The following is a 26,205-nucleotide window of genomic DNA, read 5'->3' as shown; positions in this document are numbered from 1 at the left end:
TTGTAAAGAATCATTGAGATGATAGGCTCAGTTGCTGGGTGACCAGGCTGTGAAGAAGTCATTTCATTTCTGTGTGATCATCCTCTGCCTCTAATACAACATAGATATCAGATTAAACCTGATGATAGCTAACTCATGATTTGTTGGTGTGATTAATGGCTTTAATAATTTACGGGGGGATGAGGCAATGTAGAATACGGAGCATAAGACTATGACTGTCAGTTAGTATAAAACTGGTCTTTCAAGAAGCCCACAAGAAATACTGCTGGGTGAAATACTTCCCCTGGTGTATTTGATTAAAAACAACAACACATTTCCCTGCCAAATTGACACTGAATAGGATATATGAATTTTCCCATACCATATAGGAAACATCAAGAAACAGCTTTTGCCATTACAGTACATCAAATCATACACAATCATAACAAAGGGCAACAATACTGTACTGTACACTGCATGCACACCTTTGAGACAGATTGAATATGCCCACATACTGCACATTTTTACACGGCCTGTAAATGTGGCTATATATGACATCAATTCTGCTCACTATAGCAACTATGCATGTGCATGAGATTAATCGTCAATCATGTCACATCAGTGAGAAGATGCAAGTTGCATATTTGCAATTGAGTCCAGTTGATCTATATGCCTTTTTCCATTACCACTGCTAACCCCTAAGAGACTCTTCAGAGTAATCTCACAGTATTGTTTCCATATGCTCAGCGTTCTGGTCACAGTCTGCATAGAAAAGACTGAAAAAGCACACAAGCTTCTCTTTTATTCAGTATTGAGGACATTTCAAGGAGACGTCATACAGATGGCATTGGTGGTGTCCTAAGAACACTCACAATACCTTGTCACCCCCAGGTGTACTTTTAGCTTTATAGGGGTTGCTCGCCATTATTATGGCTTCCACTCTCTCCACACGTTCTCTTTTGTATGCTGTCAGCCTGTTGACAGCAGAGCTCCACTGTGATTGGCCGGTTCCTCTGCTGGCAGGACTGTGGTCATATAAAAGCACAGGCAGAGCGGAAGGCTGCACTGCCACTGTATGAGGATTGCGCTCTGTGCTGAAGACACACTCTCCCTCTGTCACATCTGTGTACTCACCACCGCAACTACAGTATGTGTAAAGGTCTCGCGGCTTTGCCCGCAACCTGCTTGAAAAGGTAGGGGCACGATTTTGTCTGTTTTGATTCAGACCTATGATCAAATGAAAAGATTGTTTGTTGTTATTGATGTTTCAGATTATACTGATACTAATTCCTGCAAGGAGTATAATGATTTGAATTATTGACATTTATTTATGTTAAGCAACATAATTTAAATAAGTAAACATACATGTGAAACATGACACAAAGGAAATAGATCACAAGTCGTGTCATTGAATGTGTATGCTCATGTGTATGTGTATACATAGGCCTACATTAAAGATACTCGGTGACAGGAATACAGTTTACTTTATGTGATATTGACATTTCCCCTTTCATAACATCATGGAGATGTGATCATATTAATAATCAGTTTTGCCAATTTGCGTATTCATCTGTTTTAAATTCTTGCTGACCGAGTAAAGTGTAAAGACAAAGTTCCCTCTCTCCCTCCCTGCAGCGCCAAGGACATAAAACACCGCATTGGGTTTCTTCTTCAAAAACCGGACCCTCCACCTGACCAGAAACCACTGAAGGAGAAGGCACCAGAGGTGAAACGGTAAGAGAGGAGAGTGAGGCAGGCGACTTGCCACAACAGCACACTTCCTTGGAGAGCATGATAATGAGGAATATGCTTTGTCGCAATAGCGTCGGTCTTATGCATTGTTGTAATTCATTTGAAAAGTCAAAATTATGTATTTTTTATGATTACATTTAGCAATGTGACTTACGTAGGTGAACTATATTACAAGGGATTACATTGTCCCCGGAGCAACTAGGGGTTAAGTGCCTTCCTCGAAGGCACAATGGTGGAAGCCAAGAATTGAACCAACTTTCAGGCTACTGCATGCTTAACAACTAGCCTACACTACCAACTACCCTAGTTAGGCTCAGAATGAGCTGGGGAGTTTCTTATATTGGCATGCTGTCTATTAGGTCAGATTAGAGCTGTTGAGTAAACTTTAATTGCTTTTGTCTCTTCAGTGTCGAACCTGCGGATGTTGAGAAATGGAAGTCATCCTTCAACAATGTGATCAATAATGAAGGTAAGGATTGTTTGAGTGTGAGGACAAATTCAATGCATCCATTATGTGAAGTGCTTTTTGGTGAAAGAAAAATCTATCATGATGAGAGACGAGCGGCTTCAAAGATGGTATTTTAATTGATCCAAGAAGAACAATCAATCAGGGCCTTTCAGGTCCAAAAAAACCAGATGCCAATGGAGTATTTTGTTTTAGTTGTATCGTGTGTCTTAGGGTACAACCAAAAAACAGATAGGCAAAGGAGTTTATTTATTTATTTATTTATTTGTTTGTTTGTTTGTTTATTTATGTATTTATTTATTTATTTATTTATTTAAATGGCTTCAGTTGTGCTGATTTTGTTTTTGTTTCTAGCAAAAACATTTGTTTGGGGAAAGGAGAGATTATTTACTGTTAAGTGTTCCCCAGATAGCACTGAGACTTTTTTATTTGTCAGACAATGTGATAGCTGTGGTCTGCTCTGCGGTTCCCACTGACTCATGCATGTTGTTTAAAAGCAATTCATTTGTATAGTCTAGGGGCTAGTCCCCCCACCCCCACCCCACCCCACCTTCTTCCTACCCCTAACTCTGGCCTGCGTTCTCATGCCCCAGGACGTGCGCTACGTGTCGTCTGGCTGCTCTGGGTGGCCTTAACAGGGCCTGCTGCTCCGCTTTGGTGGCCCCTTGAGCGTCAGCCGCAAAGGGTATGGAGCTGTGGAGCAATGGCCTTCAGAGAAATCCCCCAGAGATGTGGCTCTGACCACTGTTTAGGCCGTCCTCTAAACGCAGCCCGGCCCTGCACACCCCAAACCCCCATGTCCCTGGTGTCAAGACACTAGAGCAGCCCAGGAAAGGGAACAGTTTGGGGGGAGGGTTGACTTGGGACGGTTGAAGCTAGCTCATCATGTGATGTCTCAGGAATTTCACTGTAGAGAGAGCCAACATGTCATGTGATTGTATAAAATGGAAATGAATTCAGAAGCAAAAAGAATACGCGTTTGAATTATCCCGTGTTGCGTCCTGCTCTGTCATTTCACATACTAGGGCATTACTTGCAAAATGTGTAAACTTCCAGTGTGTGTTGTTTCATCCTCAAATTTCTTTCTGTGTAATACATTTTCCATTTTTTTTAGTGGGCCAGGCGGCTTTCACAGCCTTTCTGAAGTCTGAATTCAGTGAGGAGAACATTCAGTTCTGGAGTGTCTGTGAAGACTACAAGAAAACCTCTGCAGACAAAAGACCTGTAAAAGCTTCAAAGATATTTAATCAATATGTGGAGATGGACTCCCCAAATGAGGTAAAGACCATACTGAAATGCTTTCTTTAAAGCAGTTCTGGATATGTCTTTGCCATTAATGACCAAATATTGATAATGTAATACTTAGTTACTACTTATTTCCAAGTTGTACATATTTGGACATGAATGAAATGCCTTTTTGAGTGAAAGAAATCTCTTGACTGTTTCTCAGGTCAATTTGGATTCAGCAACTCGAGAGGAGACCAGAAGAAACTTGTTGAGTGCTGACGCCACCTGTTTCGATGAGGCCCAGAGTAAAATTATGCACCTGATGGAGAAAGACTCATACCGGCGTTTTCTGAAGTCAAAACTGTTCCTGGAACTGACCCAGGGCCCTGTTGGCAGCACACGCTGTGGTCTGGACAGAGGTGTGAAGAGAAACCTGTCTAACAGTAGCCATCTCCTGCCTTTCTGTGCTTAGTTCTCAGAACTAATAGCTCGACTGATTAGCTCGATTATTTTCCGTCTTAGACTGCTACGCGCCCAGAACATAGAGTATTGATATTGTGTGCACAGTATGTTACTGATAGTGGAGGTCACATTTCTTCCATCTAAACTGAAAGTGAACTAAAAGTGAAGTCAAAGGAACTTTGTGTTGTAGAATAGGGATTGAATCATTGGTGAAGGGAGGATTCAAACAAGTGAATTAGTAGCAAAATTTCACCTGTCCTTGGTCTAATTTATATCTGAAGTCTTATATGCTAAATTTGACTTCTTTACAAGCTAATGAATTGTGGTCTTTGTCCCCTGACAGGATCTGTTAACATGGTCATGAGGGTTGTGCAAATAGCTGGCCAACCTTCCACAAATGGTTAAAATATATTGTAAAGTCTTAAAGCCATTGACTCTTAACTACCTCACTAATTTCCATTTTCTAAACAAAGAATGGGAAGAGTCAGTCAAAACCTTTAGTTTCTAATTTCCCTGCGTGTACAGAGATAGCAACTAAATAACTTGACTGAATGTTGAGGACAAAGTTGTGGTTTACAAGAGAATTGCGGTTACATATTTTCACTCACATTAAAAAAATATCTATACTGAACTTGTTAGTGAATTTATTCAAACCAGACATTTCATTAGATAGAAAATAATATGGTAAATTACTGTGAATCTTGATTTTAAGATGTCTTCGCATTCTGATATCTATTGGTGTATTGATGTTAGCTACAGTATCTACGATGCCACGACTTAGCTATGAAGTTATTGAGAAAACAAAAACATGCTGATATTTGAGTGCTGACATATGTGCGAAAAATGTGTGCATTTTTCTGCCCATGCCAATTATGTAATGAAGTAATGATGCTAAATTGTAGTGATTGCAGTTGTGTCACCTATAGGCTATATAAATTCATTGATGTTATTGAAATTTGTTGAGGGTCTGAGATCTCAAACGCTTTTGACTAATGAATGTTACATCTTATAAAAATCTCTCTGCCTCTTCTTAAGTTAATAAATTAATAGTTAAATTATATTTATTGTGTTATATATTATGTGTTTGCCCAAAATATGTTCACTTATATTTCTTGCTGTATTTTTTACAAAAATAAAATTCCATGTTGTATAGTTTGTAATTTTATACAAGAAAATCCTCTGAACCTTTTTTCTAAATCACACTGAATTCAATTTCAGGAGAATCAATGGCACATTTCCATGGGATTAGTCAAACTGGCTCTTTGATTTGGTTGATTCTGTTCCTCAAACCATAAACTTAAGCAATAAGCCACAATTTGCCTGATATGTAACTGCTAACTGTAGGCTGTGAAACAGAGGGATATTTTCCAGGTCAGTGACAAAAGACATTAAATGTCACTACCCCCATTACCTTATACTGCATATTAATAGAATACACACATGGTTAAATGTAAGAGTACTGTAGTAACATCATTTAAAAAAAGGGGGGAAAAAATCAGTCTTTTTACAATTTTTTCCCTAGCACACTGTGTCCAAAAACCTTTATAAAGCGCAGAGTGATTGCTAACGTGGCTTGTCATTACAAATGACATGTCTCGCATGCACTAAAGTGATTATTTTGATAATAATTACTGCAGTTATATGAATGTCAATAGTTCAGCTGCAGAGTGTTTTACAATGACGTTGAACACAATTTAGCTAATCACAATCAAAGACCATAACTAATTGTTTTAGAAAATGTGGTGTAAGATGGTTGAAGCTCTTGAAATATTCTGAGGGGCCCTGGCTGTTAAAGGATTTCTTTTTTTTCTTTTAACATTTTAACAGTTGACTTCTCTCAACTTACCTTAATGTAAACTTAGAAGTATCAAGATTAAGCCCCAAACCTTTGCAACGTGTTTACAGTGTCCACAGCACATGTACTGTATCCTACTGTACATTTTCTTTTTCTCAGTCTCTTAACAGTAGTAAGTAATTAATTAACCAGTTATTACTAAATCACTGATGTAAATGAATATGACAAGCTATGAGAAGGATTTCCTACACGTCATGCACAAGGTTCATATTATTTTAATACACACCAAAAACCAAACACTTTTATGCCTCAAGCCCTCCAGAAAAGACAATGGGTCTTAGCTGCTTGTCAAACTTTAGTGTTGACTGAGGGGTGGGGGGGCATTTCAAAAGCACAAAGAGGAACATGCTGGCTATGTGTGGCGTGTTGCTGAATGCTTTTGAATAGACAATATGTCATAGCACCCCTCAAACATCACTCAGTACATTCACTGAGGCATAAGAAACAAACATTCATTCTCTTTGATATCTTGAAATCTTACTATCCAGTTTCCATTGTGTTGTTTGAGGGCTACAGGGTCAATTCTGAGGTGGCCCGAGTTGCAGATGTGAAGTGTTCATAGAAAAGAGATTATAATCTATTCTGTTGTTCACAATATATGAATAGAAACCATGACACATTTACTCATACACTTACATGTTCATGTGAATGCAATAAAAGTGTATTAACTTAATATCTTGTTATATTTTTTATTTCTTTATCACATGTGGAAACATTGAAACATTATCCACACAGGGTAACATCGCTGTAAGGTCATTGTAAATATTTCATGTCACAAGGTGTAGGCACTGAATCAAAATGATGGCATTTAGCAATTTACTCACCAGTGTACTCACCAGTGTGTAGTTGTACAGAGAGAAGGCAAAAACTGTAATGTATGTGGGTCCATGACTGACTCAACAGAACAGATAAAAACAGCCCCTTCAAATTTGCGGTTAAAATGAGGCTTTGCCAGAACACCCTGTTCTTCTCTCCAATTGGCTAATCTGTGCCTCTGTTCTCGCCATCTCGTTTCATCAGTGCTTTGCTGGGGGACTTGGGCCTGGTCATTAGACCTCAACAGAAGGCCTGATGGTATTAAATTCAATCCTGTGGCTTGGCTGTGGGCTAGTTATTATTGTTTGAGGGAGGGAGCCTTTTTGATGTACACATGTGCAGACACACACACACACACACACACACACACACACACACACACGCACATGCTCAAGAATTACACATGGTTTTGAATTTGATCAATCAATCAAATACTAGCTTAAATAATATTATGAATTCTAATCATTTCAGTCTACTGTATGATCTGTTTTGATTTTTGATTTTTTAAAATGTAAAGCTCTACTGTAATATTATCTTCCATGCTTTGTAGTGTTTTCATCTCCCAGAACTGCTTTATGTGGTCATGAGAACATTCCAAACCAGCATAATCAAGCCTGACCTTAGAACCATTGTCAATGAGAGAGAGAACGCACTGCGTCATGTAATCTTTCAAACGGAGCCAAATGAGTACTAAGAGTCTCAGTGCATTAACCCTCCTGGCCCTTGCAAAGAAATTTACTGTCCAGCTCCTCTGGCTTTCAGGACCTGGCAAAAAATAAATAAAGGCTAAAACCCTTTTTTATTATACCTATCAATCCTGGAGATCTTTATTTAGAATGTGAGGAATGTAATGCCCTGGTGGTAGTGTTTTTAAAAAAAAATGTAAATGAGGCAAAGTAGTCTGGAGCGTATGTCCCATAAGACCACGCTAACTGCTCGCTCAACACAAATGACCGAATGTACTAGGCATGTACGTACGTACGAGTGCTTATCATCCCTCTGCGTGCTGTGCGCGTTCGCAATCAGCTGTCTGCATGTGTTTATGGTTTCTCAGGAATTATTGGGAAAGATTTTTGTCCTTTAGTCACAGGGAAACTTGATGAGCTGGCTAAGTGCTATCATGCAAATGTTTCCCTCTGGAGCTTAGTGAGGGCATTACTCAACCAGTGTAGCTTGCGCTGTGACAAATGTTTGGTAAAGGTACTGTAAGACATGATCCATGGCAAAGTCAAGCAAGACAGAACTCATTATCTGGGTTATTAAACACAGGTCTAAGAAAAACACACTTCAAAGTACATGGCTGAATTGCCTCCATGCAGGCAGTGGCTGTCAAAGGAAAAACATGTGGACACCATTTCTCCGAGTAGATTTGACCAAAAAAGGAAAAAAATAACAAATAGGCTAATACACACTGTAGATTCGGGTGAATTCTTATGGGGTCATTGGATGCAGCCAATGAGAAAACCTCACTCGTCGCATCACACAGACACACAGGTGAAATGCAGGCATATTCACAGGCATAAACACCTGGCTGAGAAGCCACAGCGTGTCAGTCAGCTTCCCTCATCCCCTTGAGTCGCCCAGCGTTTTATTGGCTATTCCTAGCAAGCAGCAGAGTATGTGTGCATGTTAACCTCAAACAGTGTTTGTGTTGGCAACATCTCCATCGTCCATCTGTTTCTGCTCACTCCTCCGCACACATCCTCATCATGCATTCATTCTGTCTTTTCTCTCTTCCCTCTCTCTTCTCTCTTCCCTCTTGCTCATCGCATGAAGACACCTGAATCAGTCGTCTACGGAAAGGAACGAGAAAAATAGATAGGGAACAGTGCCGAACACTAGGTCTCCATCGCCACTTTAGGAGCTGTAAGCCACCCAAGAAAACAAAGAAAGTAAATATAATGTCATGGTCACCATCAGATGTTCCAATCTAATATTGTGTTCACCTGTAATGAAAACCCCAGATTGTACAATTTACTGGCAGATATCCAAATTCTTGACACAAAATAAGTGACAAATCAAGACGTATATTATTTTTGCATTTATGACAGTGAAAGAATGACATGATCTTGCCATGCTGTTCTGGGATGGATTCATCCTCAGACAGTAGTGAATAAAGCGCCGCATTATTGAATAACTTAGAATTTAATTCCTCCATACCATAGATATTTACATAGAAAAATAAATACATCCTCAGATATTTAATGTATTGATGCATTTTATATATAGTTGGCTACACAAAATACATGCACATTCTACGTCAAATATAAAGTGATCAGCACAAATTAAGTCCTCATTATTTGTTTTTTTGGCATCGTTATCGAAGTAAATAATCAGAAAGTTGAGAATGCAGTCGATGCAATTTTTTGCATTGACTGTAAATATTAAAACGTTTATGTTGGGGGAAAGTAACACTGGCCAATTACATCAAATAATTATCTTAACTTTAAAGTGAAAATATCAGTGGGGAGGCATTCCTACGGGCTTGGTACTTCCTTTTTGAAAGGTAACAGGAGTTAAAAGGAAACAGCAGAATAGTCCAAATTGTGAACTCGTGGCCCGCAGAGTTCAATTATTTTGAAGTGAGTAGGCAAATAGTAAGGACTTAAGATAGTGTTAAGTGCTAAGGATATATAATATATTGTGAAATACTTCAGATATGGTATAAAGAGACCACACACATATATAATCGTAAACATTGGGCATATAATAGTTTTATAATGATTGATTATGCCCTGACACATGCCTTAAATCCTCTTAATTAGGAGAATTATACTGGATCACGCTAACAAAGGATTTTAGAGATCAGGCTAAGGCTTTAGTATGTCCCAAAAGAACAATCAGTTACACTACGGTACTGAGGAGATAAAGGGGAGGCGGGGAAACAACACCATACAGTTGAGTTAGTAGGCCTATAGTATCAGTAGAAAATAAATAGGACTATGTTGGAATATATGGCCAAATGTTTCCTGAGGACCAACATGTCAGCATGTTTGAAATCTACCCAGTTCTCTGTCAAGATCGGTTCCTACTTGATATTCCCATCTCAGCAACTTGCAGTGCAGCGCTATAGGCGCTCAACACAAATCTCTCTTCTCTGGTCCCAGAGTGGCTATTCAAAGGCCAGAGGCTTTCTTCAAGGTTACTTATTACTCATGTTGTTATTGTTGTGTGTGTGTGTGTGTGTGTGTGTGTGTTTGTGTGTGTGTGTGTATCTACTGTATGGCTCTGTGAATATTAAACTTGCCTTTGAAAAAAGGCATTTCCTGCTTCCCACTCTAAATATAAAGCTTCTTGATGAAAGTATAGTAATCTCTGGGGGCTTCTTCTCTTTTAAGTGAGTCCCTTCTCCTGTTTCTGGACTAAAAGGGTGAATATGAAATATCTTATTTCCATTAGTGGGTGTAAAGCTGGTTAATGGCGGGTTAATGTCAAATGCTGCTGTCAGAAGTGATGCAGTGAACGTGAATATACTGGATATGTATTGAATGCTCCGTTTAATTGGGAAAACATAATAAAATTGGGGTCAAATCATCCAAACACAAATACACCCATTTTATCCAATATTGTGTTATTTCTGTTCTTCTCTGTGTGATTTTTCAAGCTGATTTTAGAAAGCTGCAGGGAGACAAAAGGTCAATTTCAGAACTGAATTCAGTTTTGCTGAATATGCAAGAGGAATAATTTAATGATCAGGAAATGTTCCCCACCAGTGTGATTTACCAATTGTGAAAGTCAAAGTGGCATCAGAACATTTCATTGTCGTTTTGTCTTCCTTTCTTCACAGGAATAGATCAGATTTCTTTTTTCAAAACCAAATTCTGGTAAAGGGCCTTTTTTGGTTGTCAGGTAAGATCTGTTGGGTTTGGCAACCTGACTTGGTCTCCCTGCAACCCTGACAGAGCTTTAGATCAGAAGCTCCTGGTACATCTCAGATCTCAGAAAGCGGCCAAAGGAGTCCTTCTCCATCAGAGTGAAGATGCGGCTCTGGGCAAGATCAAAGGTGGCAGGGGACAGGTCAACGAGGTTCCTCAGGGTCACGTCTTTGGTGACATGATCAATGTTCACCTTAGAGGACAAACAGAGAGCATTGTAATGAATAAATGAGGAAAATCTAACTGCTAATCTGGAAACAACTGTTATTTCACTGGTTATAAAACCTGTCAATGACTTGACAAAACATTATACAAACACCCATACTTTTATCAAAATGCCATGACTTATTGTAAGCATTTTGGTGAAAGAACATATAATTCTGGGTTGAGCATAAATAGACTGTGTAGAGCTGAAATACGCACTGTTTGGCTGGTGATTTACTTGTTTTCTCCGAACTGATGTTTACATAAGTTCTGGGGGAGATGACTCGCTAAGAAATATGGTTAGTATTTCTCAGGACTCCAGAAAAGGTTTGAGAGAATGCAAGCAATATGATAGCTCCTGATAATCACCCAGTCATTGATATGAACAATGAGGTCTGTTGGCTGTTTTTCAGCGGTGCTGAGCTCATTTTTCTTCCTGTGCAGTGAAAGCACGTCTTCTTTGAGAGAAGCAGCAGTGATATGCAACCACTCATCCCTGAACCCATCCCATGAAGAAATTTGCTTGATTCCCAACGGATCTAAATGAAACGTGTGATGCAGCATCAAAAATATCTAATTTCCACCCACCTCCTTGGGTCCACCAGTCTGAATGAAGTCCTCATAGATCTTTTGGGCCTTGGTTGCCATCTTCATGGGGCTCTTGGTCTTCTTGAAGTCCTCGCAAGCAGCCCAGAACTCAATGTTCTCCTCACTGAACTCAGACCTCAGGAAGCTCCTGAAAGTGGCCACACCATCTGTGGAGGAAAGTCCACAATACAGTATATGTACAAACTACGAACCTCCACACTCGCAGTATTGCATCCGTGAGCCTGTTACATTATTTTGCGACCTGCTTTTAACTCTCTCACAATTTGACAGAGCGAGGGGCTGCACATTTCCGAATAATGAGCAAAACATCTGCCAAACAATCAATTTACCAGGCGCGGCTGTTTTAGCAAAAGCTGTTTGTTTTGAAAGCAAAAGCCTTGTGAACTGTGATTACCTATCAGTGAAGGCTGCCCTTAGAAAAAATAATGAGTTGACCCTTGTTGTGTTTTTTTCTCATGTTATGTGGTTTGTGCTTGTCAGAAATGTTGCAGCAGCACATCTTTATGGTAAATGAGGGCTGAAATAGCAGCTCTCTCATTCTGAGGCAACCCTTTATCTTGTGTTTATCATCACCTTCTATTGTGGTTAAGCTTACTAAGAATCTGGAGCCATGGTTCTCTCTTAGTGGAGTTCAGCTGCTCTCAACACTGTTGGCATTAAGCTTGCTGTTACCAAATTCAACACATTATTACAAGAACACATTTGGTTTGCAAGTATGAATGATAACTATTAGTGATTCATTACAAGTCTTTTAAAATATTAACTAAATTAGGCATGACTTGAGTTATGCTCTGATACATCTAGTTTTATACCTAACTGTATTTTGGGCTATAAAGTGATGATACCATGGTAATATTGTCATAGTGTAGTCCACTTTGGAAGAGAAATAACCTTTGTGTAGGGACATAAAGTAATTGCTTTGATCAACACCAAAGTTTATGTTTAATTTAATAAAGTAATCATTTAGATGAATATGTTTCATTATGATGACTTTCATTTCCCATATACCATATATAGGGGTTCTATCGCAGTCAGAGGAAATATTCATTTGCACTGAGACTGCACAGTCACCGAGCCCTCCTGTTCAGAAAGCGTGCAAATCCATGCCTTACACACAGAGAGATCCCCCTGACACACTTCTACCCTGTAAAGTCATGCCTCATCCATATCTGGGGTCCCATGCACAAAGATCAACCTAACCATATACATTACTACAGGCACATACTGGGCATGCCTTGGATGGCTCCATAGTACAATAAGCCAGCCCACTTTTTACACCATTTATAATGGGAAAAGAGAAGGGTCACCGCATTTGCCCTTGAATTTGGGCCTCTGAATTGGTCAGAATAGGTGACTGCAGTCTCTATCCGCTACACATGTCAATGTTGTTCTCCTCCCTGTTTCATTATATCCAATCCTAACACTTCATTGGTGGAAGAGCCAACAATGTGCTTTTATCTTTCTCAAAATCTCAAATTAGAAATCTTGTCTAGTTGACTGCATAGTGAACAATGACACAAAATACATCTGACTGCTCCAGTAACTGCAATATCTGGACCTTATTCGACACATAATTTACAGATCGGTAAACATGCACATCCTATAATACTCCAATCATATGATATCATTCCATTGGATGGGCATAAACAGGTTCCATATTTGCATGCTGTTGCCATATGACAACAATTATATTTTGCCCATTTATAAAAAAAAGTTATAAATTGTTCTTGTTTACATGGTCACAGAGGTATCTCTCTAGAAATGTGAAGTACTAAGAACATACTGTATCCTAGTCATGTGATCTAACAATTACTTTACTTACAAAACATTAAAGTCCCCTTCCTCTCTTTTATAAAATAAAATATAGGGTTTTTGTTTTTATTGCCAACACTAAAATAGATTAAGCACTTACATGAGATTAAACACTAACATAGATTAAATAGATTAACTGTTGCCCTATGCCAACACCATTCAGTAGAGGGCTAACTTCTACTATTAGTTAGCGCATCGTGGATTTCTGCAGTGAGTATGCCATACTGTACTTATGGCTTTATATAACTGAAGGTGATGGATTGTTCATCAACTATAGCATGTTAATTTATAGTCTGATGTAAACAGTCACCAATATATTATGCTGTGCCAGTGTAGCTAAGTAGGGCAGTAGAGTTTAAGTTCCTGTCTACATCTGCACACACTTTATCCAAGATGAGCAAAACAGTTTACACATACCAGTGCATGCTCATCAGTCTACCTGGATCTGTGTTGTAAGGTTTCCGACACGGATATACACATTATGCCTGGTGGGCTTAGTTTTCTGCCCAGCTAACATGAAGCACGTACGAAAAAGGAGGAATATTATTGCTCTGAAATACAGTACAGTATATGTAAAATGTCAGGACATTCAAAGCGATGCAGCTCTTAATACTGGCATAAATAATGAATAAACATCATTTGTGATTCAATTTGGCCTCACATGTTTTAGCCCCTTCAGATTTTAGAAAACCATACATTCAGTGAAACTCACAGTCATTGGCCAGAACTTGATCCAGAGATTCACGCCAGTGGGCAGCTTCTTCGGGGGTGGGTCTTGAGGTGAAAATGACATAATTGACCAATCAATCTACTATATCAAAAAGTCACGTTTAACCACACACAGAACACAACTAGAGATTTTATTATAGCAAGGAAAATCCGCTTTTGTAATCTTTTGTTACAAAAACCCATTCAATCAATCACCTCTTTGTGCTGACTGTCACCGTAATCTCATTTATAATGGCAATGTTCCATGTTCAAGTGCCTTTCCGAAGAAATTCTTTAGATTGAACAGATGTTTACAGTTGGAACACTTCAGAACCATGTCTCTGAGCAATACTTATGTAAGCCCTTGCACAAGCCAGCTGAAGACCAGCCAGTAAGCGAGGCTTTTTCGGTCAATTGGGATGCAATTTACAGTATAAACACTCCCCTCACACTTTTCCATTACATGCCTCCCTCCACACAAAGATCTCTCTCTCTCTCTCTCTCTCTCTCTCTCTCTCTCTCTCTCTCTCTCTCTCTCTCTCTCTTGCTCTCTCACCCTCTCTCTTTCTGTCTGTCTGTCTGTCTGTCTCTCTCTCACACACATGTTGTTGGACACATGCTTTTCAAACATTTAAATAGATGGGAAGTCTTTAAAGCCTGATCTCACATTGGCTGGGTTTCCCAGATTTGTTAAGAAGCTCTTAAGTGCTAAGAACTTCTTAGGAGCGTTCTAAGAACATTCTAAGAACGCTCCTGAGAAGTTCTTAGCACTTAAGAGCTTCTTAACGAATCTGGGAAACCCGGCCATTGTCTGTTGCCAAGGGCGCAGCAAGAAATGTTCCTAATGCTCCTAATAATGATGATGATGACAATAATAATAATAATAATAATAATAATAATAATTAAATTAATAATGCTTTTCAAGTTCTGAGGGGGACTCTGTCAATGAAGGGCCCTTGGAATCATCCTAGCCCTGACCACTCCACTGCCTTACAGCGCCTCTGTCTGAAGCCATAACACTCTGCTCTGTTACCATGCCACGATTGCTACCATATGGTCTTTGTTATTGCATGTCTTCAAAGTTACATAGATTTTCAGAGTAGGGGATGGATCAAGTTAGCGCATGAACCAGCATACCAATCAAATAGCTTCATAAATCAAATAACTATAACGTATGATTAGGTTATACTGCATTAGATTAGCTTGTGTCCCTATCTTTGATAATAACAATTTCTGAACATATATTATCATGGGATGTAAGCCAGATGATACATGGGATTTTATTGATACACAAAGTGGGTGACCGCTATTAGTCAAATTAATAGCAGACTGACTAACGGATAAGCAACAGTAGAACTTTAAATTCAAAACCTCTTATATGGTTCAAAATACTTGAGCACTTGAACTTACCTCTGAAGCTTCTCTGGCTTCTTTTCTGGTTTCTCAGGATAGGGGATAATCAGGTCAATGGCATTTTCTGGCTTTTGGAGGAGGATTCCTAATTTACTCTTGATCTCCTTAGCCCTAAATTGTGAAGGAGAAATCAAATGTTCAACATGTTGTGTCAAAATCATCATTGAACATCTAAAGGTTCTTACTAATGAGATAACAAAACAAACCTTAGAGCTATGTGCTTTATCAATACCGAATACAAAAGACCTGCTTAGCAGTTGACAAGATATGCATAACAAAACTGTATAACAGTTTAATTCTATGAAATATGACAAATGTTGATTTTTGCCCAAAATGGGATGGGAAATACAGCTGAAAAAGAAGCATCATGTTCATGTCCAATGGGATCAATATAAATTCAATACAATCCAAATAGGCACATTCATATGAAACGATTGATTGTAATTCACCTTTTGCCTCCACACACTATCTTCCCGTAGGCTATGTTCAGATGTACGTAAAGCAGTTCTCAGATCCTTATGATCTTTTTATGATCAAGTGTTTTCATCAGACAACAGATCACACATTTGTACTTCTAGAGTTTAATGAGGCATTACTGTATTGTTCTGGCCCATATTTACTTTGCAGTGTCACATGGGTGGCACATAAGCCCTCATGTGTTAAAGCTCAGTACTTATTTGTTTTGGTGAGGCCAGCGTATTTTGTGACTGTTTCGAGAGTACAGCTGATTCACATTAGCGAATGTCAAAGCATGATCAACTTTGAAGTGCGTCATTCTCCAGATGTATCGGCACAAAATCATGCATGCAACAGAATACCACGCCACTTTGTGCTGGTTCAAATTACTATTGAGGAATGATGCCTCTTTCTAGAATATATATTTTTTTTTATCAGGACCAAATAGAATGCACTCAAACAATTTTTCTGTGAAATTGTATGGATGGAAATGATTTGAAGTGCCATGACATTATAAATAGGAGATATTGAGGTGAAGTTGGCTATGGTTACCACTGGATCTGCATAACATACTTTTAGAGGGTAATGAAAATCAATGCAAGCTGATAGAAAAAATATGGGGTGAAAAAGACAAGTTATGAGTCAAATCAGTGTGTATGTTCAGTAAGATCAAAAATAAGGAGCCATCCTTACAGCACTTTCTGTGTTTTACAGTTTCACTAGAATTGATCATGTTGATATTCCACCCAACAAGGTTCTCTGCAAAGTTTTGTGTACTGTACTGTAACTTAAAAGAGGAGATAACAGCTTTAGTAACAACCAACTAGTCACTCTGATCTTCTGTTCTGTTCAGCTATCATAATCCAAAAATGTTTGTCCCACTACCTATTTCATAATCTCCTCTCTCTGTTTTCTACCGCAAACTCGATTCTCAACATTTTGGATCAGGGATGTCTGATGTTGAAGGTAAATACAAAAGACGTCAAGCAAGCAGGAAAAACAGAGGAGGTTTAAAAAATTTCGGACGGAGATCTCACCTCACCAGACATGTCTGGGGCAGGGCAGCTAATCCTTTACACATTTTCCAAGATAAGTTCCGTTCCCCCCGGTCTTTTTGAATTCCTTGCGCAGCTCTGGTTCTCCATGTTTATATAGAGACTGTCCTTTGGCCATGGTCCAGAAACTCTGGACCAATCAAAGGCTGTTCTGCCACACAACAGAGTGCACTGAATATAGCAGACTGAACAGTGGTGATAAAGCACAGGGAATTTAAAGTTTAAGAGTTAAGAGTTAAGTTGCCATCTGCACAGTCATCCATTACTATGTATATAAAAGCAGGTTGGAAAACATTTAAATTATGTCTTGTGACGTGAAGGGAAAAGAACTTGAGAGCTATGTTTGGACTTCATCTGAAATTCACTACGATAAACAACTCTTTAAAACATCCAACTCTTTAAACTTATGACAGAAATATTGGAGATTCATTTTAGAGATAATCACAACAAAATCCAATGCCTTGTAAATTACTAGTCTGGGAAGATCAATAAGAAAAGTGGCCAATCAGTAAAATGATTGGAACCACTAAATCACCATCCAATTGTCATTAAAATATCATTGGGAACTAATCACTTAATCATTTCGGGCCTCAATAAAATGCTTTCATTTTTTTGCTGAAATTCTCATTGTGTCAGTGTTGATCTGTTTAAGCATTTAATTTAGAAAAAAACATTTCATCACTAGTGCCGTGATATTTTACAGTAATATATAGCGCACACACACTTTCTTGCTTCTCTATCACCATGTTTTCTGTGCACACACACATACAGTACACACACGTCAACAAACTGTGTGAGAACTGCACACACACACGCACGCACGCACGCACGCACGCACATACACACACACACACACACACACACACGTATCTGTGCATGCCACCAAAATCCATAGGAAGATATAATTTCACAAATGTTGACTACAAGAGAAAATAAAAACGTTTCTTAATATTAAGAGATTAAGTCTGATTCTTAAATGATCAAACTTTTAGCTTGCAAAGGGAGGCTGCAGCTGATCAAATCCATCCATGTGGACCGACAGGCCCTCCTGTATGGAGGTGGAAGGTGCAATACGAGGGGCTGTGCTTCTATGTCCAAAAATACAGGGTGATAACAGGCTGTTTTCATCTGAGAGTCTTTGTGTTACCGCACCGTGCAATCAGAGGTGTGATCGTCAGGGTGATAACCATTTCACGAGGCAGAGAGAGGGGAGAGAGGCCGCTTTTAAAAACACAAGGTGATGACAATCAACTCATGATGATGATGAAAGCTCTTGCTTTCTCGCTTAGAGGAGCGCGAGTACTAGATGTACACTGATGTTAGGACAAAGTACGCTGATGGTACAATCTGCCCACCAAACCTTTGTCTAAAGCCATGTGTTATCTACTGGCTGGCCACTTCCCGTAGAGCTGGTCAAAGTGTGAGGTCATTGTGGGCTTTTCCTAACCAGGCCGGGGTGCTGCTAGACATATACTGTATGCTTTCAGAAGGTACTTATATGCCTATATATAATTGTTAACTTCCTAATGCTATAGGTAGGGGATTTGCCATGGTGGCCAATCGACAACCAAATGTGTTTTTTACCATCAAATACAAAAATCAACGTTGAAGCAAACTGTGTGAACGTAAACATCAGAACAGCCTTCGAGGGCATTTCACTGGAGTCATCGAGCATCTCAGGTATGCCATATAGCCTATTGTATAATTGTTTGAATATTTGTATGGAAACTGTACATTGTAAACCGTGCAACTTTAATTGTTGGTCGTGCGCTCTATTGCAACTGTCCTGAGGCAGAGGAGCTGTAATGCGCCTGGCTCGCTCCATGCCTGATTATTTTCTTGTTTACCCAATATCTCAGCAATAAAGCAACATAAATTGCCGTCGGTTGTGGCGTCCGTCATTCCAAAACACAACGCAGAGTGATCGAGGGAGGGGAGAGACAACCTCTGTTATCCTTCATCAGTGTTTCATTGAATTATGCCCACGAAACCTCCAAAGGGCCCAACAGTGGAATTTGGGGTCCTAGATCCACCCCTTCTCCACTCTCATGATGGGTTCTCTAACAACAACTGACGACTCATTTTCATTTTTCGTCATTTCTCTTCACTGCTGTGGACGTTTAGCCTGATGTAGCCAGACTCAATTCTAATTAGAATTTGATCAGCAAACATAATGAGACAACTTGCAAGCCCTTGATGTGGGCATTGACAAATACAGCCAAATCATTCAGTCAATCCTCTTTGTTGCTTTAGCTTTTTATGATCTGATCAGCAACATTTCCAAACAAAATGCAAACCCTTGATTAGGGTACCAAAAAGTACCAAGTCCCAGCAAATTCTTTGATCATTCCTCTTTGTTGCTGTGGCTGTTTATGATCTGATCAGCAACATAGTGAAACTGCAAACCATTCAAATTCAAGTGGGTATCCAAAAATACAGTACCAACAAGTGAATTCCTATGGATCATATTATTACTGGACAATATATAAATGAACTGGTTTTACACAGTAAAAGCATTACTACCAAGCATTTGCATCACTGAATTGTACAAATGGTAAATTGAATTGTCCTTCTCCGCCTCTCCAACCTCTCAAAAAGTGCTTTACAGTCATGCCTCACATTCACCCATTCACACACACACTCTCATACATCAATGGCGATGGCTGCCAAGCGAGGCGCCAACCTACAGTACACACCTGGAGCTGTTTCCGGTTTATTGTTCTGCTTAAGGATACTTTGAGAAGGTCAGGAGAGGAGGAGGGCGGTTAGCAGGGTCAATGAGAGGGGAGGAGTAACTAAAGGGTTAACGAGGGGAAAGGGACTGAAACTGGTCACAAGTACAACAACAAGAAGACCAACACATGGGTGACAACGTGCAGGTGTCACCATCCGAAATAACCCAACATCAGATGAGCACATTGTTACTTTTTAGATGTCCTTATCCTAACCTTGTGCAGTTCTCATTCATGGTTGTAAACAAACAAAGAAGAGTGAAAAGACAACTCAAAAACTATAAAAGCCCTGGAAAATTGAAATTAAAACATCAGCCCTGCGAAAGAACATGTAAACAATTGTGCAATTATGGCTTTGGCAGCAAAATACATCCTTCAAACCACAAGAGCTTATACTCAAATGTGAATTGCTAATTTAGGAGCATTTGATGTTGCTCCAACTCCTCACCCACAATTCTGTATTTCTTGTACTGAACAATCCACTTTCCACCAAAGCACCATACATGGGCCACCATGTATTTGAATAATCTATTGTGTGAGAAACGACAGTTATTTCAACGCACTTTGTAAAAAGAACCAGTGGTAGGGTCACTGAAGGACAATCAGTCAGCCCGGATCCAAGTCTCAAACTCGCTGTTGGGAATCTGTGTCGCTTTGGATAAAAGTGTTTAGTCACTTTAAAAATATTTACTTTAAAATGTTTCTCAACTAAAACTAACTTCATCTGTCAGCCACACAAGAGCCTGCACCCAATGTCAACCCCAAATCCACTTCTATCCCTTGGTCCTTATTGTCAGTGACAGTGACAGAGATTGTTTGTTCATTGTTTATAATGGTCCTTTAAAATGAAGTCAAATCTAGATATTAAACTGCTCCCTGACCAGCATGGCCCATACAATGTACAATGAATCACTGTTTACAGCAAACTGGACCGCAGTATCAGTGCCAGACTGGTATTCATTTATTGTTCATGACATTAACTCATGATAACATTATTTTATCCCCAGAGATGTGGCAAAGACGGCTGCATTTTCATTTTGACTGGCCTCAGTCATTTCAGTGCAAATAACTCTTTGCTGCAGAAGCACAATAGGATCTGAATGAGGAACACTGCCCTATCTGTTTTGGGATACGCTACTGATACAGCTAACAAAATGAATCACCCTCAAGGGAAATTATACATTAACTGACATTGGCCATCTGGCCCATCAGAGAGGGGTTAACAGTATGGCCACAAGCAATAGCAAACCTCTACAATAATCATGTCTTCTACCTAAATGCATTATCTACACCACAAATAGTTTTCCCTTCAAAATCTGTCATTTGTACTGCAATATAATGGCTGTATCGCCAGAGGATGTGTGCTTATGCTGATAGGCGTTCTCTCAACAATAAGCTCCAAGTTTATTCTGTATTCAGCAAGTTGACTCAACAGTACAGCAAAGGCAGGAGCAGACAGAGACAGGGGCTGTCGTGGCAGTGTTCTTGGGTGGCATTGTGTTGTGTCTGGTTTTTATTTCTTTTAGAAATGCACTGAGCCCAGTTTTTGAACAATGACTTGAACACAATTTGAGTGAAATTGAAATTGTATGATACTTTCTGTGCATCGATCAAATTTGAGTGATAAAGGATATAATAATCGAGTGACTGTTTTGTATAGCCGGATGGTAACATGGTGGTATAGATGATATGATAATGGAAAACATAAACATCAAATTGGCTGCCACACTGCAATACACACTATTTTGAAATGGTAAAGCGGCTGCATTTAAAGAGCACTTCTCCAGTCCTCTCAGCTCTCAATGTACTTTTCCAATGCCATACCTCATATTCAAACACATCAATGGCAGAGGCTCTGCTTATTGGGAGCACTGGGGTTAAGTGTCTTGCTCAAGGACACTTCGACAGGGTCAGGAGGAGCTGGGATTGAACCACCAATCTAGGTGAATGACGCCTGAGCTTTGCCCTGTATAAATACTATTTTTCATGCAGTGTTTTGTAAAAATGCATGTTATTCGCAATTTTGCATAAATGGCCACTCATCTTCTTCAGGAAGTAGGAAGCATCCCATCGTATCACAACTTTGATAGATGTCTATCATGTCTGAAGCATTATGCTTAACTTCTTAAATACACAGATTTAAACATGAGACCTACAGTATGCTAAACATATGTAGTGAAGGTTAGCATGCACGTCTCCTTATGTGATGCCCATGTTCCCCAGTGTAAAGGTTTGTGCAGTGTAATCATTGTAATGATGTTATCATGGTAACATAAATGTTCAGTGAGTAATGGCTTTTCCCACAATCAGGTTTTATCCTAAGGCCATGTGGCCCTTGCCAGATCCAGATATTAAACAGGAAAGTCAATTTAATCTCATGCTGGCATTTTTTTTATGGTCCTCCTAACACACCAAGGAACACCAATGTTGTCCTATACGCAGGTTTTTGTTGTGACTCCAACTCTTTGTTTAGTTTTGGAGTCAACCTTTTGAGACCCTACTTCCTTCCATGGTAAATGTCAACATTGGTGGAGCTACGATAAACCTGCTCCATTGTGGCAAGTGATAATCTCTGCCATGACACATGTCTGCTTGCACTTTCGCAGTTCTGGAGAAAGAATGCTGACTGAAAAATGGCCCCAAATGACATGCTTCAGGATCCAGCCCCCATCAATCTACATGTTAACCCACTGGATCTCAATTATACCTGCTTCAGAGACCACTGTTCCCTACTAGTTTGGCCTATAATCAAATGCTTGACCTCTTTGGGAAAGCTGAGACACTATAGTTTCTTGGAAAACAATTCAAAGAACTGTGTGATGTACTGACACAGAGTTACAGAGGCTATAGGATATCGTTTTTTTTTTCTTTCTGCCGGATAACTAGCATCTCTGAACTGATCAAATTTCAGCCCTCTAAGTCACTTGATAGAAATTAGAAACACAACTTCGTCCTAGCACTAGGTCTTGTGAAGCTGTGTGCGAAAGTCGATCTATATGAAAATATGAGTAGAGTACTACAGTAGTACTTTGCCGAGTCATGCGTTTTGTCATGCGTTTTGTAAAATGCCCAATGGAAACTCTTCACAGGACTTTTGGTGATCCAAAATGCATACTGACTGACAACCAAATGCTTATACTACATATTATGAACCCCTTTGTGTAGAAGCATAATCTCAAATGAAAGGTTACACTCTGAAGTGTCATGCTTGTATTTCAATTGTACTTCAGGGGTTCTGATATGGAATGACTACACTAAAAATGTAATAATTACTCAAAAATGTAAATCTTTACCATTTCTATTTCAATTCAATTGGTGTGTATAATATGGACTATACATCTGCACAACCAATATTGAATAAAATAACACGATTATTACATTTTTATGGATTCCTGTGAATATTGCAAGACCCAATACGTTATATCTACTTAATGCTGTAGCTAGCATCAAAGGCGGAGGAGGGGGAGGAGGGCATTTTTGATTTTGTCCATGTTCAATTGATGTATAACAGGATTTTGCTACATAACAACTAATGCATAAGAATGATTTAGAATGTTGAGGAATTGTGGAGGAGGGGGGGAACTGGCCCACCAGCAGGACACTGCAGACCGAGTTTAAAATGTACTGGGGGGGAAACATGTTTATTCAGGTCACTTTAAAAGGAGCTGTGGATTCCTCTTAAGACAATGTCATGTCGTGCAGGCTTCATTAAAGCCACTGGAAAATCCATCTTAACCCAAAAAGAAACCTGAATGGAGTCCAAAAGTTCAAGTGCTCTTGATATATAATCACAGTGCAAAATGTCCCAGCCAGTATCTATTCTTGCGCTGTAAGATTTCACAAGAGTCAAGAGGAAATTAAACAGATATTTTCCCACAACTCTACTAATTGCTTATATAAAGCCGTTTATTTGCAGAGGCTTTTCCGGAGTGCCTCTCTTTTTTAATAAGGAAAGAATGTGTGGTATAATTATTTGCTTTGAATTAGAAGACAGTCTCATTATATAACCTCCGATGAAGCTCAGAAAAGAGCTCAGCAATATAAATAAAGAGCTTCCTCCTGATTGTTTCATCCTTAAAGAGGCAAATGAACTGGACGTCACTTGAAACACTTTCCATGCTGAGATCCATTTACTAAGTGTAATATTGCCCATTTGTTTTGGCTAGCTGGCAACACTATTTTTGGTAAAGACATGAAGGTGCAATGATCTCCACTATGTTGCATGTGTTGTGTTATGGTATACATGATTTGTGTTTGCTACATAACAAAAAGAGAGGAAAGGGGGAGGGTAGATCTAGCGTTCAGATTCACCTTACATAACATTGCTATTTGGAGTTTTCCCCATTAGAAAATAAGTGGGATCTTGTAAGGAAGTGTCGATAAAATGGACGAGCGGACAAGAGGTGTGCATGATTCATCTTGGAGGAGTTCTTCCCTTATTCACGGGCTAATACAAGCTCAGTGATCCGTTTTGTAAATTGGTTTATAACAGATGTGTAAACATTCCTATTCCAAAATGTCTAGTCTATTCCAAATTAAGTCTATTTAGACAATTCCAAAATGTATCGCCGTTGTCGTCGTTCACAATAGCTCAGCGTATCTAGTGTTTTTGTACTGTCCTCATTGCTTTCCTATTTGTACTATAACATTCATCTTCAAGGTAGCTTAAATATGTGACACAAAGCAGACATCACAGTCACCATTCCTTTCATAATATCAACAGTTGATTCCGGGTCCACATAAGCCATAACTGATGGGCTACATCAGCAGTTAAAGGGGTCATCTTAACCTTTTCCACTGCAATAAAGAATTTGCTTTACCGGTTTACTGATTTTAGCTTGCGCAATTAAACAAACTGAACGTATTTTTCCAATATCGATGTCACAACACTGAAACATACGATATGAGCAAGAGGAGTTGGCTGTTTGGGCTGGCTATACTGCCCAGCAATACTGTTTTCGTTCAGCTTAGATAGTAGCATGCAAGCCAATTTGGATGGAATTGTCAGGCCTGCAGGATCCTGTAACACCACCAGATATAGAAATAGCTTACAAGTAGTCAAGCACACATACCCACTCACATGCGCTCTCTCTCTCTCTCTCTCTCTCTCTCTCTCTCTCTCTCTCTCTCTCTCTCTCTCTCTCTCTCACACACACACACACACTCACACACAACTATCAATCTTGCCTGATTTGAAACCAGGGTCAAGGGGGTGATCAGATGAGATGATGTCTTGACTTTCTTTGGTGATATTTCCGCCATTCTGCAGTATCCAAGGCTCTGTACAATCACAACGCAAGACAAGCTCAAAATCAGAGACAGTCCTGGACTCCTGGCACCGTGATGCGCAGGGTGCAAGACAGGGCCCAGTACCTCAAAATTCTGACTTAGTTTGTTCCCGATTTTTTTGGCCCAAGTGGCTGAAAACGGGCTTTTGCGCATTAGCCTATACCTCATGTGAATCCAGAAATAATCCACCCCTCTAGCAAAATGTGCATTTTAAGTGTTTCCAGTCAGAATTTCTTTTTCAAATAGCTAAAATGTGCATTAAAACATTGGATGGAAACCTAGCTTGCTGCCCCGTGGAGTGAAGAAGATGGGAGACGTTTTCCTCCTCCAAGCTATCTTAGCCACGGGGAGAGACAGTTAGGATAACCAGCACCTCTTTGGCTCAGGTGAAGGATCATGGAGATGATGAAGAAACTGGCCAGCATAAGCACAACAATCAGATGTAATGAGTGTTAGTGAGGTCAGTAAGAGCAGGCACATTCCAAAGGTGCTATTCAAGTTGGTTGGAGCTGAGAGGCGTTTTCCGTAACAGTATGTAAACAGTTCATCACCAATTGTGATGAGCAATGGCATGCCTTTACTCTCATCCAGTGTATTCTGTACAAAAGATGTGTTCATTCAAAAACACCCCGAACAGAAAAAGTAAAGAAGCTTATGTTTCCAAGTATTAACTTAATAAAATACAGTATGATAATGGTTTTAGAAAAGCTAAAGGCCCTAGGGTTAAAATGCTCCACAACAACTAAGTGGAATGTTAGAGACTTTGCTTTACATCAAGTCCAACAACACCACTAAACCACTGTAACCTACAACCTCCTTGGGACTATTCTACACCTCTAACAGACTTCTAATTTCATAGACTGACACCAGTGTTTATGATTATTCACTTGTCCCATGCCCTTTTCCAATTACTCCCATCTTCCAACACATTTAGCATTTACTCAAAAATGAACCTCCACGGTATCTCCACCCTATAAAGTGTATTTTACTCCCTGGGAGACAACTTTGTCTAAACTTAGACCTGACCAACATGTGGTGAGTTATGGAGCATAGACCGCATGTCAAGGTTTTAATGGACTCCGAGGACTTACGCAATAATAAATCTGGCGAAAACAAGAACTATATCAGATTGAGACAGTGCCACAAAAGCCTCTCGGTAAAAAAGAGATGTTGTTGATTAAGTATTTGTTTGTTTAGACACTATAATTATATTTTTTATATCATTTTATTATATCAAAACCGTTTTGGATTATATGATAATGCGCCTGATTTAACTTCATGACTTCAGGTTTTAAGGAGTTACGATAGCAGAGCGCCAAGCTAAATGTGATACTGAAATCTGAAATTGAGCCATTATGGAAAATTGTGCATGAATGAGGTGATCATTTGGCAGATCTCACAGAGCTAGCTGAAAAACGTTGCCTGTGCAGTGGTCCCCATGGTGGGAAACAAAAATATCTGTCACGCTGAGATTTTCTTTTTGAAACTACACTGC

At 39.4% G+C, this 26,205-nt stretch overlaps 2 protein-coding genes across 2 annotated transcripts; one reads left to right on the top strand and one right to left on the bottom strand.

The window, feature by feature from the left end:
* The first annotated feature begins 565 nt into the window (after positions 1–565).
* Positions 566–4,512, top strand: rgs4 (regulator of G protein signaling 4). Its single transcript, XM_062555277.1, has 5 exons — positions 566–1,172; positions 1,615–1,713; positions 2,139–2,200; positions 3,312–3,475; positions 3,648–4,512. Exons 1-5 carry the CDS (start codon positions 1,129–1,131, stop codon positions 3,894–3,896), a joined length of 618 nt encoding a protein of 205 aa, XP_062411261.1. The 5' UTR covers positions 566–1,128; the 3' UTR covers positions 3,897–4,512.
* A 4,071-nt stretch (positions 4,513–8,583) lies between these two features.
* Positions 8,584–16,799, bottom strand: rgs5a (regulator of G protein signaling 5a). Its single transcript, XM_062555759.1, has 5 exons — positions 16,672–16,799; positions 15,176–15,289; positions 13,770–13,831; positions 11,225–11,391; positions 8,584–10,625 (listed from the first exon to the last, which is right to left on the bottom strand). Exons 1-5 carry the CDS (start codon positions 16,713–16,715, stop codon positions 10,464–10,466), a joined length of 549 nt encoding a protein of 182 aa, XP_062411743.1. The 5' UTR covers positions 16,716–16,799; the 3' UTR covers positions 8,584–10,463.
* Positions 16,800–26,205: the final 9,406 nt, after the last annotated feature.

Source organism: Sardina pilchardus, chromosome 15, assembly GCF_963854185.1.
Source record: "Sardina pilchardus chromosome 15, fSarPil1.1, whole genome shotgun sequence".
Classification (NCBI taxonomy): Eukaryota; Metazoa; Chordata; class Actinopteri; order Clupeiformes; family Clupeidae; genus Sardina; species Sardina pilchardus.
This window is presented reverse-complemented; position numbering and strand designations above follow the sequence as displayed.

Coding starts and splice junctions, on each gene's coding strand:
- rgs4 (XM_062555277.1), top strand. CDS start 1,129: ATGTGTAAAGGTCTCGCGGCTTTGCCCGCAACCTGCTTGAAAAG. Junction 1,173..1,614: donor CCCGCAACCTGCTTGAAAAG/GTAGGGGCACGA, acceptor CCCTCCCTGCAG/CGCCAAGGACATAAAACACC. Junction 1,714..2,138: donor AAGGCACCAGAGGTGAAACG/GTAAGAGAGGAG, acceptor TTGTCTCTTCAG/TGTCGAACCTGCGGATGTTG.
- rgs5a (XM_062555759.1), bottom strand. CDS start 16,715: ATGTGTAAAGGATTAGCTGCCCTGCCCCAGACATGTCTGGTGAG. Junction 15,290..16,671: donor CCCCAGACATGTCTGGTGAG/GTGAGATCTCCG, acceptor TTCACAATTTAG/GGCTAAGGAGATCAAGAGTA. Junction 13,832..15,175: donor AAGCCAGAGAAGCTTCAGAG/GTAAGTTCAAGT, acceptor TTTCACCTCAAG/ACCCACCCCCGAAGAAGCTG.